The following is a 14,876-nucleotide window of genomic DNA, read 5'->3' as shown; positions in this document are numbered from 1 at the left end:
TGTTCCAGTGACATATGTGTGTGATTTGCATATACTGTAGAGCTGGGAAGTGAGATCCGATCACAAGTGGCAGGTGCAGATGCATGTCGATATGTATTCTAATGCCAGGTGTGAGCTGACAGGCTTAAAGCTGTCCACTTATGACTTAGGACGGATGGTAATACCAAGTCTGAATTCCCTCTTAGTCTCAACTTACACATCAACATTAACGTACAAAAGGAAATGAAAGTGTGCATTGTCCTGTTTTAACAATACGTGTGATATTGCAAGGATGTGCTGCTAATTTAGGATATGTTAAGAGTTTTTACACTGTCCTTGCATTAAAAATAGTAGCTTTATCTAAAAATGCACTCCAAAATATCACATGCGCAGCTGCAGTTTGTGTGCGAGGGCCTTACCGTGGGTGAATGCTGCACAGATTTGTAGGGTTCCTTTAACAAAGGAACCGAACCTCCTTCATCCTTTTCATCCCAAAGACCAAAACCCATATCATCGTCACTTTCTTCAGATGAAGTGTCAACTAGATGTTGTCTACCTTTTTTAGGTAGACCCAAAACCATATCATCGTCGTCCTCTTCATCCCAATGACCAAAACCCATATCATCGTCACTTTCTTCAGATGAAGTGTCAACTAGATGTTGTCTACCTTTTTTAGGTAGACCCAAAACCATATCATCGTCGTCCTCTTCATCGTCACATTCCTCAGCTTCAATACCATCGAGAGATAGCATACGATCTCTAGGCATAAAATCAAAAACCACATCGACCAGTTCATCGTCACAATCCAAAGTTTCAAATATATCTGGACTTTCTCCACCATGCTTAGGAGAAATCCAGCTGATGTAGGGGAGGAAGTCCACATCTTCCTCTGCGATCAGCTTGGGGATGTCTGTGAAGCCCTCTGCTTGCTCAGAATCCTAAAACAAATTAGATGGGTTTAGTTGGGAGACAAAATACCTTTAAATCCAGGCTGTAAAGAGTGTAAATAGGTTGGACCTTGATTAGATAGTATAAATGTGAAAAAGACTGAAAATTGCACAAACCCTTTCCTCAATGGCCACAAAGCTGGTGAACTGTGACAGGATGGAGAACTCTTTGCTTAACTTGATGATGAAGCTCTTCAGCTCTGCTTTCTTCCCCTGGAAAAGCAAAAAAGCCACATTAAACATATGGAGCTCAGACCAGTGTAAATCGAGGTGGCTTTCCTCTGGACTCACTCAGTGACACACACAAACACACCTCATGTTCAGCTTCATTGGGGTCCAGGCTTCCGTCTTCGTAGTCCCTGATGAGGGCCCTTGCTGTGAGCTTGTGGAGAAACTGAACACACATCAAAACACGTTATAATCATCCATATGTGCAGGGTAAAGGAGGTATGATGCGTGTGTTGTGTGAGTCAGTATTACAGTTCTGTTGAAACTGTTAGGTATGAATGTATGTGCTCTTACTGTGCCCTTGGTCTTCTGCAGCTCGCTGGTCGACACCATGGTTTTGAGCTCCTGACCACTCAGATTTCCGAGGAGTGTGGCCTGAGGGGTCATTTGAGTCATTTACCGTTAAAAAAATGAAAAACATATGCTGGTTTAAAGCTTTTTGAATATCAGGGTTTTTTTTATATCATTGTAATTGTAATATTGTTATGTGTTGGATTTTTGTTCAAAGAAAACAAGCAATTTGAAGATGTTGCCTAGAGCTGTTAGAAACTGTGATCGCCATTTTTCACAAGTTTCTCATATTTTACAGACTAAAGAATCAAAAGACAGATAAATTGATCAATGATTTTTTTTAAAAAAGGCTTGTTGCAGCCCTGACTAAGAATCAGAATAATACACACACACACTCACAAAAACATAAAATTATCTCCAAGCAACAGTTCAGCTGTTATTCAGTTTGCAGTCATCTATATGAACTACAGTATGTACCTGAGTGCAGTGCGGCACAAAACCATAAACCAGAGTGTGAGAGTCATTGAACAGAGCGTGGAGCTGCTTGGGGGCTTGTACAGGAGTGGGGGCTGTCGGGTTGAACTGCTGCCACTTTACTGACACTGAACTGCAGCCGGGAGACGCCATACGCTTCACCTGACGTGCTACCTGCGACCAACACAGACAAAAGGTAAACAGATGAATCGGGGTTATTTAATTCTATGTGAAAGTTTATTTGTGTCACATTTCTTGATGATCTCATACTGTAAAATGGTTTTAACGTGTGCAACGTGGCTACATATCAGTCCTTGAATATTCAGAGACAGAAATTACAAGAAAAATAGAGACAAGCAGATAGAAACATAAATCATGGTCGTGTATTGGGTTCTTTATAAGGATCTCATTGAACTGCCACTAAATGAAATTTGAAGGTAGTGCAACAATGCAGGAAATTTGGTCACATCTTATATTTGGATTTTGTTTCTTTTTTTCTGCATAATTCAGTGACAAATGAGTGCATGAAAAATGATAAAAAAAACTGAAAACCAAAAATGGTGACCCATCAAACGTCTAATTTCTGCCACTTCACACAACACTTAATAAAAGACACATTTAATCCGAACATACTGTTGCCGTTATCTGTGGTTAATTAGCACTAGTCAGTCTCACCTTCTCTGCCCAGTTGTGTTTGGTTTTTGTGTTGAAAAATTCAAAGGCTCCACCCCCTGACTGGGCAAGGGCTCTCAACATGTGCCGATTGGCTGTTGGGCTGAAATGACAAAGAAACACGAACACACCATTTTATATTTCTAAAGTCATGAAGCTAACTGTGCAGAGCATGGTAGCTACTCCTGTACTGCAGACGAATGCTGCATATGCTTTTTGTCATTACAACTCAGAGTTTTAACCCGTCTGAATCATTTCAATCAACTTAATCAATTTTCAATCAAAATATTCCAGGAAACATTTCTTCATTTAAATGTCTCTGAAAATGTTTAAACCCAGAGAGACGCATAATTCTACTTAAGGTAAGATGCATTTAATTTGGTGACTTGTTGCTACAAGTTTTAAGGGCAAACATCAGATGAGTCTGTAAGGAAGTCGGTGAACGTGACTAAATGTAACTTAATTAAAACTTTAGTACATTACCTCACCATGAATATTTCTGCCTGAATCACATTGATAGATTTTCATCAGCAAAGGTACAGTAGTTATTTAACAACGAAGGCAACAACGCTGACGATTGATGACCCATGGTGTGGAACTACAACTTTTGTTTTTATTGTCTTGATTGAGAGCTGAGCTAAAGAGCAAAGCTAAACGGACCATTTTGTGATCTCGGGCTATGCAGGGCATTTAAACAAAATCCTGAGTGTACCTTTAATTGACTCAATAAGTCAATATCCTCACACACCACTTGAGCTATGACCCTTCAACCCATTCAGACCTGAGGCCGCAGGTGAAGAGGCGGCTGTGCTGAGTGTTGTCTCTGAGCAGCTGCAAGGTGAGCTCTGCGTTCTGGATGTGGCCGTCCGACAGCAGGAGCAGGTTCCTGACACCGCGGGATGGAGGCAGCAGGCTGAGAGCTCGCAGGGGTCTCCACAGTTCAGTGCTGCCACCTACTGGAGTTAAGCGCTGATAGGAGGGAAATGAGCAGAGCTTTGAGAACACACAGGCATATGTTACATTCAGTAAATAGAGTTTAAACATCTTTGGAGCAGTCAAGTGGGAAAAATGGTTCATGTCAGCCACCGACTTAGAACTACAAGTTACATATCACAAATTTCTGACATAGACAATATCTTCCTCTGCAATGCTGCAAATGTTACCCCAGTGGCAATACTGACACTGATTCAGTTGATTCAGCTACTTCACTAGGAGCTCCACACTGTTAATTTATATCTGGCTTAACTTGGTAATGAACTACTACAAATGCATTACATGACAAAAATAGCTAATTCAGGCTATTTATCTGCACTGGGAATACAGCCTGAACACTTCCAAATCAGAATCAGACCCACAGGCTTTTGCTGTTCTTCCCATTCTGCTGACACTGCATGAATGCAGCAATAGAAAACTCTGAGAATATTTTTCCTATTCACCTTTAATGCAATCAGGATCAGAGTGAATATGCACATATGGGCAGGAAACAGGCACTTTTTTTATTTGCCTTTTATTTCTTATGCTATTACTGTATCATAAATGGTGTTCAATATACAAATTAAATAAAACACTTCTAGTATGTACTGTAAATTTAGAGCTATTTCAAAGTCCTTTCAACAGAACTAATGAAGTTAATTCAGTGTTTCCCACAGCATTTCATGAGACTATGGGGGGTGGACCTCGGACCCTCAGCGAGGTCCAGGGGCGTGCACTTTGAGAGAATAATTAATCTCATAAATAACATTACTATCAATGAGAAATTGTGGAAAATATAAAATGTAAAAAATAATCAAATATAACACTAAGCTTTGGCTGTGCTGCCTGGTGATAAGTCCAGTCCTCACAATTTACTCTACAACTCTGCTCTGGCTATACAATGTTTATAGCCAGAGTTAACTTATGGGAAACACTGGGTCACATGACCTGGAAGCTATTGGAAAAAAAATGTAGATATTTTCATAAAAGATGCAGAGTTTTCTTTTAAATATTCATGAAAAATAGAAGTTCCACTAAAATCCAACAAAAAGAGGTGTGTCTCATTCCACCAGTATAGGAAGACATTTTGGAATTGATTTTGAGCCAATGGGTCACACAGTGTTTCCCACAGGACTTAATGAGACTATGGGGGGTCAACCTCAGACAGGCATGCTTTCCCAGAAGAAAACTGTGGTCTGTGTGGTTGAGAGCCATCTTAACTATATATTGTCTGGTCTGTGTGGTTCAGGTTGCTGCTGGAAAATGCAACAGTCATTTTGTGCGCAACGGGGTTATCTTTCTGAGCTGCGTTTCTTTAACAGCGCTGCCCGTCGGCATTTATCAAACGTAATAAATAACGTGAGTTGTATTTCAATCTCACATTTTTCAGGCACAGAGTCACAGAACAGTGCTGGAAGTGGCTGGTAAATAAAACACTGACAGAGAGATAGAGGCTATTGCCCGGCTAGGTTACCAAGACTAACACAGCTACCATCAACTTAACGTTACTGTTAGAGACCACAAGTTTATCTGACAGCTGTTCCTGTATGTCTTTATTATGTTTTTTTCTTTCCATGACCACAAGATATAGCTAGTTGCACATCAGTGAAGTTCTTGACACAGCTTCGAGGGGGAGGCGGTGTACTGTAATTTGTGTGTGTGTGCACATTTTATAGTTTAAGATGTCATATAGCTTGTTGTGCAGTTGAACAATATATGCTTGCTTCACATCAAAGCTCTGCAGCCAGAATATAACAATGGCTTCAAGGTTAAACTACAATATAAAGAATGTGTTCGTCACAACTCACCCTGATGAAGCTTTCGGCTGCCTGCCGACCTTCAACAAGCGGTTGAGCTGTCAGGAAAGCGTCTGTGTGATCTGACAGACAAAAACACAGTCAAATTCAGGTTAGTGACGGCTAACTTCTGTATTCATTGGTTGCTTTTGCAAAATATTCAGTAAGATGATGATGATTAAACAGGTTTAAAGGTGTAATTTGTAAAATATGGCCACCTATTAAATAAATCATAACCACTTACTGCTGCTCACTAAACTCTTTTTTTGTAGCTCTCTTTGGCTGTAGTGACTGATGGCCATTAGGAAGTTGGCTTGGTTAGTCGTGGAGCTAAGTGGACCTATTAGCTAACAGAAGTCTGGTTCGCCAAGAACCTTGGACCACAGGGGGAGAGAGTCTGGATACCAGACGGGGACTGAAAACACAGCCTCTTAGACCAACAGATGCCAAACTGAAGAAGGGGATACAGTACAGAGGAGATTTACAGCAGTTCTGACCAGAACTTTGAATCCAGGGATGAGAAGATACAGCAGGCAGAGACAGGAGAGGCATGAAGCAGCAGAGGCGAGCGAGAGTCTGGCATCAGAAGCAGCAAAATACACGTTTAGAGTTGGAATATTTTCACATCTTTCTCTGTAAATTTAGGAATTATTTTGACCAAATCAGAGGTGATTGTGTAAAGACAAACCAGGACTGGCCAGGGAAACCAGGGAATCAAGCTCCATTTAGTTCAGTGACTAACTACTTGAATTCAGAAGAGGGAAAGTTTTGTTTTGTTCTATTTAATAAAGGAAATGGGGATAGGGAAGAATATTTTCTTTCTTAAAATTTTGTGAGTTTATTTTGTTTATTTATCAGACTAGAGAAGAGACTATGAGAGCTTATATAACTTAGCAAACTCGCCGCTCGCATACATTTCCCAGCTGAAACTACACTGAGATTATCAACTCTTGAGGTACAAAGTGGTATTAGGAGACAGGACGGCCTGTCATGCCCACTTCAGTAGACATCTCCGTTACACTGAACATAAATGTCTTTGACATAACATCAACACAGTTGTTTCTTCACGTTCTGCTGATACTTTTATTTCATTGTTCATTCTGAATGTTTTAAACTTATATCCATATCTCACAAATTGACCGAAAACAGATTTTGTTTTCTAATTCAGAAACTTTCATGTAAAAGTTGAGTTGACTTCACATGGCAAAAGTCTTCAGATACTGAAACGGGTGAGAATAATCTTCATATCGCAGGTTTTATTAAATACTCGGCTAATTGGAGATGAAGTTCATGTATAGGAGATTACCAAAGAAGGGCTGGTTGTATTCCTTTACTCATGGACTGTGTCATGCAGTTCACTCCATAATGCATGAAGGATTTTCTTCAGTTTTCTGATTATTTTTTCTTTATTATTTATGCAGTCAAATGAAATCCTTTCACCATCTGTCATCTTCAATTTTATCTTCCTTGTTAATGATGAGACAGTTTTGTTAAGCTTATGCCTTCTTTAGTCATAGCTCTAAAAACTGACCTGAGCCAAACAAAATGACATTGAGTCTGAGCTTCTGGTCCAGGGTTTTGAGGACCTGCAGGGCGATTCTCTGCGCCATGCGGAGAGACTCTCCCTTCATAGACTCAGATGTGTCTAGCAACAGGACGACTTCATCAGTTGCTGAACTGGAGTTGACATCAAAGTCTGGATAGAAAACCAACATGCAGGCCTACAGGAGAGAGTGAGAGACGGTTCAAATTCAAATACATTTTATTTATAAAGTCCAAAATCATAATCATGCGACACAGACCTGGCTGTCGTTGCTCGGGTGTTTCTCCACCCACATCCTGGGCAGGTGGACCTCAGATAGAGTGACTGACAGCTGGAAACCATCTGAACCCATAACCTCTCCTGGCAGCACACTCACCACTGCCTTACAGTCAGTCCTCTGTTCGTTCACACACAGATGAGGGTAAAAAAGGAAGTGGAAGAAGAAATGTCCACTCGTAATTATGCTTTTTTTAACGGATTAAACTCAACTTTTAACCAAAACTTAAGACTTATAATTAATTATGCAGTCTAAGGAGCAGGCAAAAATCATCCGATTATATTAATCACAAAGTCTCTGCTGATGGACTTCTCAATTGACACTGTTTAAACACCCAAATTACCTTAATCTTGACTTGGTGAGTGATGCACTCCAGGCTGGTGATCTCATACGGCATCTCAACTGACATGTCCAGAGTGAACTCTCTGAGGAAAACAAAAAACACATTGAACACAGCCTCTAACTGCACACATCTAAGTGTGCATTATAAACAATATAAGGAAGACTACAAAGGCAGACACTAGAGGGACAACATGCTTTTCTATACAGATGTTTTACTTGATAAGTAACAAATAAGTAACTGATTAACAAATTGTGGTTAATTATTTGTGGATCAACTAGTCTATAGATCCACTGCTTCCCCACAATACACTACTGAACATTCAGTACTGAAGTCAGACTTCACATATTATAGCTCACCTCTTGCTGGCTGCCTCATCAGTCACACACACCTTCTCCACAGTGACCTGTTGAGTGATGGAAAACACAAAAGACAGACAAAAAAATCGTTAGTCAATTCACTTTCAATGCAGAGCCCCTCACATACTATCAGATCCAATATCCTTGTATATATGCCTGATGTGGAAAAATTCAAACTAAAGACCAAACACTGCAGGAAAGTCCCACCATGATTGTTGATGTGTTGCTATCTCATACTGCTTTATAACTAAAGATTGCATGTGAAACATCGACCAAAAGGAGGAGAAATTAAATAAATCACGATGATGCAAATAAATGCATAGCCTAAACTGTAGAACAGTAAACTTGCCCTTTGATTTACTTTCTTCCTCCTTCCCTACTGTAGGGACGTTTTGACAGTTATCACACTATTGACAGCCTGCAGAATAAGAAGTAATACTCTGAGGTAGGATTTTTTTTTAGATTTTGTCAGACCTTCTGTCCAGGCTCTCCTTACCTGTGTGGTCTGGTTGAGTGCTGCACTCTCCTGCCACGGAGCCACACTTCCGGGCAGAGAGAAGAGGATACTCCCATCCTTGACGATCAGCTCAGACACAAAGGTAACTTTAATGAGGACAGTCGCACCGGAAGGCAGATTGCCCACACTGATGGTGAACACATCCTGCAATGAGCATGAAAATAACATCAAAACAAGTGTACAAATAGAGTTGCGTAGTGGGGGGGCTACTTTTGGTGCCCCTGGTTCTGAAGGAAAATTCCCATTCATCTTCCCACGGACAATGTCATGTTCTCATAGTTGGAGCTCTTCTACAGTTTGGATGGGAGGCTAAAGATCATGTCGGTGAGAAAACTGATCAATGTTGTATAATCTGCATCTTAAATCAGTTAATGTTTGATTGTGTGGTCAACTTTGGTTGAAGTTAGCAAGTATTGTGCTGCGTTTTGTTAACTATCACAGCAACTATCGGTTAAATTTTACTGATATGCGTCTCTGACTGGATTTTTTTCCACAGCAAAACCTATACAATTATTACATTATCCAGGAGAGTCCCATTTCAGTATTAGGCAACATTGAGGATATTGCTGAAAGAAAAAAAACTAAAGAGAAATACAGAATAAGTGCTGCAACGATAAGTCGATTAATAGATTAATTAATCAAAATAATTAATTAATTGTTGCCTACTATTTTGATACATACATGAAGATTTAAGTCATTACTTCAGGCTCTAGAAAACTGATGAGCACTTTTCACATTTTTTTTTACATTTCATGGACTATAGAATCATGAAGATAATGAGCAGATTAATTTGCGCCCCACACAGAATGGAGAAAAACACTTCTGGAACCAGCTGTTCCCACTTGGCAACTCTATACTTTTCTTTATCGATTTAATGATTTAATGATTTAATGACATTAATGACATGGAAATGTTTTATAATATAGATTTAGAGCTTGAATCAGCATGATGATGTGTGTTTGGTGAGTGCAGACGGTGGACGTACAGGAGCGTCCTGGTCCATGAGATAGGCTCCATGGCCTTTCTCAACAGCCTGCTTGTACTCTTTGCGAGCAGTCTCTTTCTCCTTCACCTGAGATCAAAACAGACACAAAACACAGGTTAGATTGGTTTTGCAAATAATCCATAATGTTAGTTAGTTTTATCCTGTGAAGTTTCCTGCCCGGCATTATACAATGACTATCTAAAACGTCACCGAGCAGTCACAGTGTGTACGAGCATGGATGCATCAGCCAAATGTTAACTTTTAAATCTGTTTTCCGTTAGAATATCAAACTGAACTTTTCTGTTTTCTTCTGTGTCATTTACAGAAAAGGACATTTTATATAGTATATTATAATCCCAGCAAACCACTGAGAATAAAGATGACTAATAAAGAAACATCATAAAAAATATAACATAACGTAGTAAAGAAATACAGAAACTGGAGGGGGAAAAAAAAGAAATCTGGGATGAGTAAAGTTGTGTTAGGTTACCTGTCCCACCACATGTTTCCCATTGATGAAAGCTTCAAATCCGCACACTGCTGCGGAATCATCCAACGGGAAGACATACTTGGCCTCAATGGGCACAGAGCTCAGGTTGGTGTATTTTTGGAAAATGACGACCTGAAAGAGGACAACAGAGAGGAGAGACGTTATGGACAGAAGACAGACATGTACTGCCAGTGCTCTATGTGAGATATGAACCAGTAAACTGTAATCACAGCAAAAACATAAAGACTCAAATGAGCCCTTTTATTTTTTTTCACCTGAGAAAGCAGGTCCATCAGTTTGCACTTCACATGGACGGCCTGCAGAGGGATCTGCTGACCAGAGCTGTCCAAAAGTCCAGCCGTCACATCCTCCAGAGGGTTTTTAATGCTTTCAACCCCTTTCTCCTCCGAACTGAGCTCTACACACACACACACACACACACACACACACACACACACACACACACACACACACACACACACACACAATAAAGCCAAAGAGTGTGTGTTACTGAAGTAATTCTGACTGATAAAACATAACACACACTTTAAAAATAATGTAGAAAGTATATTTATTCTTTATCTTTCAGGCTTTATACAGTATATAGTAGATTCTATATGGAATAAATAAAGCTTCTCTGGTTTACATAATTTACAACATGTGTAAAATGTACAGCTACTCTCTATGTCGGCTCGACTGAGGGGCGTCTCACTACATTCTGATCCAACTGTCTGAACTAGGCAGTGCTGATAAGCTATAAACCAAAAGTCTGTTACTACTCTGTCTATTTCTCACTTCAAATATTCTCATATTTTAGCATACTATTTAGCTGCAATATAGAAAGACCGAGAACGGTCATATAGTTCCTCAATTGTGAGAACACAGACTGAAAAGTCTCAGATCAAACTGTAAAACAAGGCAGCGCTGATCAAATATGAACCATGATCCTGTTCAGTGTCTATTTCTCATTTAAAATGTTTTCAGAAACACATTTAAGTTACTGTTTAGCTGTAATATGATATTGTTTGGTACTAGCTGAGCCACTTTACTGTTTCCTGTTTCAAAATGGACTCCAAGTCAAAACCAAGCACCGCCCAACTTGCAGTACGTCATCCATCAGCGGGAGTGTTTATTAGACTGCAGTGCATTCTGGTAGATGTATTTTTTCTACCTTTTGAGCAGAGGCAATACCACAGCTCACACCACTATAAGTTGAAGTACTCACCTTGGCCAGAAGAGGGCAGACACGGCTCCGCTGAGGTGATGATGTCAGGACTAAACTCCTTCGGCTGGTCTCCCTCAGTGCTGAACTGAACCACATACTTGAGTTTCACCTGATCAGGACTGTACACCACGTACTCATCATCCTGGCATAATAGACATATAATATACAATATACATATTAGTGTGGACATGGACACAGATATGTAGAAATATTAGGGCTGAGTGATGTTAAATCAAATATAATCAAAACACGTTTGATAGAATACCTCCATAATATAAGTGTGACTATGTGTGTTTTGTTTTCAGTCTTTTGTAAATATAGATATGGCAACTAATAAGTAAACTCATCCCTTGTTCATTGTGATCATGTTAACCAATCAAATGGATTTTTATCTGTGTCCCATGTAAGGAAATCAGAATAGAGACTTAATTTTGAGGTATGTGCATTTGCACTATATCTGTCTGTCTATGTGTATTCACACACAAACACACCTACCTCGAACTCAGAGTGAGTGTTTGGGGTGCGGCGGACCCCGTGCATGCTGTGGTGTCCCTCAGGAGCCTGTGTCAGTGTTGGATCTCTCTTGCGGACGTCCCGGCAATGTCCCAACGCCACATCACACACCAACAGCAGCCGAGAGCCGTCTGTCACACTGGGCTTAGAGTATTTCAAACTGGTGCTGTTGATGGAGAACATGGAGAACAAAAGTCACGTTTACTAAAGATGACATCTGGATGAAAGAAATGTCTACTGGCTCACTGGTGTAGCATCATCTGTTTTCTCCATACCCAACAGTATCACCAAAGTAGATTCCACTGCCCAGATTACCAACGTCTGTTCTGTCTATCCCATGATGCTCCACTCCAACACGAGGCAGCAGCAGACCACTGAAGAGAGTGAAAATACTGAGTTACAAAACAAAAGTCTAAAACAGATTTTTGAATTGTTTAGTTGAAAATATAGACCTGCACTATACTGCACCTGGCTGTCTGCAAGATCATATTTTAAAGTAATGTTATCACATTATTATAATAGAATATAATAGAAAGAAGACAAGGATGACTGCAGATTATTGATTAACTTGTTTAAATTGTGTGTATGTTAAGGAGTGAGCTGCTGTATACAACTGTCACTACAAACAGTACATTTATACAACCTCTGATCCAAATAGCAGAGGATGTATTAATAGAGAGATACTGCTCGAAATTTGAATTTACTGCTACAAACCAATATATAATGTTCCTCTGGTGGTGCATTCCCTTACTGCAGACAGAGTTTTGAGTGTGATCTCACCGAGAGAGGAGTCCTACAAAGTTGCTGGGGCTGGAGGAATGGAGGAGCTGCTTAGTGTTCCCGAGATCACTCTTAAATGTCTGGAGCTCCACGCCTCTGCTGACACGCAGAACCTGTTGGATCTGCACCTTGCTGCAAAGCATGGAAACATGGGAGGTGAGGTTTAAAACACACACAAAATACTCTGTCAGAGTTCTTCAAACTGAATAAACTTCAATGTTGATTTATTCTTTTCAGGGATTTACTGATTATTCGCCCGGCTGATTATTGGAATTATTGGAATATGTGTTTTTTTTTTTTTTTGTTGTTCTTTTTATCTGACTGCCAATAAAATAAATCAATTTAAAAATGCACTACTGTCTGTAGTCAGTCACCACTCCTTAATTATAATTATACAACAGTTTAATAGTTGAATGTTATGTTATATTAAAAACCTGAATCCGCAAAGGAACTAGTTATATAAGTTAGAAATAAATGTAGTGGCGTAAAATGAAAAAAAAAAAGTAAAGTAAAGGCACCTCAAAATTGTAATTAAGTACAATACAGTACAGTACTTGACTAGATTGTACTTTCACGTTCCCTCACTGTTTATTCTAGATTTTGACACTTGTATAACAGTTCCACATATCAGTTATTGGTCATTTCTGTGTATCGTCTGTAGCATTTTTGATGATACTAGTAATGATGAAGTGATGAAATATTACTTAAAATGTTTTAATATATCAGGGATATAAGCAATAAAAGGGGGGATTCTCTGAATCAGCACAATGAGACTCTGAATTAGATTATGTGATGACCCTGGTATTTTCTGGTAGATTTGTGACAATAAATAAATAAATAAATAAGAACACATTTATATCTGTAGCAGGTTTTGTGAACAGGTGTGTGTCCTTTGGGGTTTAGAGGCATTATTAATGGGTTCTGCTTCCCTCCAGATCATCAGGCATACAAGCATTGCGGATGTTGAACTACCTGTCCTGCAGCAGAGCGGTCACAGCCTGAAACTCGGAGCTGCTGCGGGGAACAGTCTCAATGCTGCACCTCAGAGCGCGGTACTTCCCCAGACAGGAAGGCACGGGGCTTCTCAGAGTCATCTCACTCACGTTCAGAACGTCTCTGATTAACTTGACAACAAGAAAAAATTGTGTTCATGTTAGCCTCGATATGCAAAGGGAGAGTGCTGACTTGAGATTATAGATGTCAGTTAGTGAAATGTATTTCAGAGTGTATGTGGGGGCTAAAACAATCAAGACTTTGTGATCAAGAGCTCAAGTGTTAAACTACTGTGTTAAACACTAGAATTGTTTAAAACACAATAAGATTCATTTTATTTGCAATAACAGTAGTTTAAACTAACATATAACAAATGTAGAGAAGACAAAAACATATCTGCCTAAAGATTCTCTGTTGAAAAAACTTCAAATGCTGAAGAACTAAATGCTTATTTCACCGAAAAGAAAACAGTCAGCACTAACAGTGTGGTCGTGTGACAATATCAGATTTCAATCTTATCCAACTGCCAACCTTTAGTGTGTGCTCAGGTGCATTTATTTTTCCTTTTAGTTGTACTAAAAGGAAATTATATATATTATATACAGTTCATGTGCGCCCATGCATGTCAATCAAACTGCAACTTTTCAGTGACACAGCCAATTTAATATCAGAAATAATAATAATAATAATAATAATAATAATAAGGCGCCTTTCAAAGCACTCAAGGACACCTTACAATACACACATAACATAACAACAGTACATCAAACAATATAATCAGGTAACATTGGTGTGGAAGTTAGTGCAATTTTGCAAAGATAAACAAATAAATATGAATGCAATTACATAGTGCAATAATACAGAAAATAGGCAAGAATGTGATTGCATAGTTAGTGTGAGACAGAGTCTGCCACTCAGAATAAGTGCGTTTTCAGTTGGGATTTAAAGGTGGAGACAGTGCCGGAAGTGCGAATGTCTGGAGGGAGAGAGCTCCAAAGACATCAGAATGTTTGTTCAAGGATGTTATTTCATTATTAGTTATTCTGGCGTGTTAACATGGATTTTCCACTGCCATCCTCAGTTCGGTTTAATCTTTTAAAGCTGTGATTGATTCTTGATTTCCTTTGTGGATTGCATTGTGTGACACGCTACCCAAAACACGCATATATCTAGTGTGTAGCAAGTGTGTCTTTGAGCATGTGCTCATATCCATGTGGTTGTGCATGTGTGTGTTCTGTGTTACCTGACAGAGGTCCAGTAACTGGGAAATGAACTTGGCATTTGGAGGTGAGCGTGTTTTGAGTGGCAGCAGGGTGTGAACCTCATCCAGGAGAAACACCACCTCAGTATGATTCGCCTCCTTCAGCTTCCTCTGAGCCTGAAGCAACAAGCCCTCCACCCTGCTCAACTACACACACACACACACACACACACAGCATTGAGAGAAAGTGTAATTCATGATTAAAATGTCTTTCCAGGATGGTGAAACAAACAA

General features: G+C 39.6%; 1 protein-coding gene across 1 annotated transcript in view; it reads right to left on the bottom strand.

The window, feature by feature from the left end:
- The window catches only part of parp4 (poly (ADP-ribose) polymerase family, member 4), a 28,555-nt gene that overhangs the window by 7,122 nt on the left and 6,557 nt on the right, over positions 1-14,876 (bottom strand). Inside the window, exons 9-30 of the mRNA XM_073473433.1 lie at positions 14,625-14,789; positions 13,361-13,512; positions 12,389-12,520; positions 11,884-11,982; positions 11,591-11,774; positions 11,096-11,237; positions 10,146-10,288; positions 9,871-10,002; positions 9,381-9,467; positions 8,375-8,539; positions 7,879-7,925; positions 7,523-7,604; positions 7,162-7,299; positions 6,891-7,080; positions 5,372-5,442; positions 3,373-3,560; positions 2,595-2,694; positions 1,923-2,093; positions 1,449-1,529; positions 1,240-1,320; positions 1,044-1,139; positions 399-917 (exon numbers count right to left, since the gene is read on the bottom strand). Coding sequence (XP_073329534.1) covers positions 399-917; positions 1,044-1,139; positions 1,240-1,320; positions 1,449-1,529; positions 1,923-2,093; positions 2,595-2,694; positions 3,373-3,560; positions 5,372-5,442; positions 6,891-7,080; positions 7,162-7,299; positions 7,523-7,604; positions 7,879-7,925; positions 8,375-8,539; positions 9,381-9,467; positions 9,871-10,002; positions 10,146-10,288; positions 11,096-11,237; positions 11,591-11,774; positions 11,884-11,982; positions 12,389-12,520; positions 13,361-13,512; positions 14,625-14,789 — 3,165 coding nt within the window. The remainder of the gene's footprint in view (positions 1-398; positions 918-1,043; positions 1,140-1,239; positions 1,321-1,448; positions 1,530-1,922; positions 2,094-2,594; positions 2,695-3,372; positions 3,561-5,371; positions 5,443-6,890; positions 7,081-7,161; positions 7,300-7,522; positions 7,605-7,878; positions 7,926-8,374; positions 8,540-9,380; positions 9,468-9,870; positions 10,003-10,145; positions 10,289-11,095; positions 11,238-11,590; positions 11,775-11,883; positions 11,983-12,388; positions 12,521-13,360; positions 13,513-14,624; positions 14,790-14,876) is intronic.

Source organism: Pagrus major, chromosome 9, assembly GCF_040436345.1.
Source record: "Pagrus major chromosome 9, Pma_NU_1.0".
Classification (NCBI taxonomy): domain Eukaryota; kingdom Metazoa; phylum Chordata; class Actinopteri; order Spariformes; family Sparidae; genus Pagrus; species Pagrus major.
The sequence above is the reverse complement of the archived record's forward strand: the minus strand, read 5'-3'. Positions and strand labels throughout refer to the sequence as shown.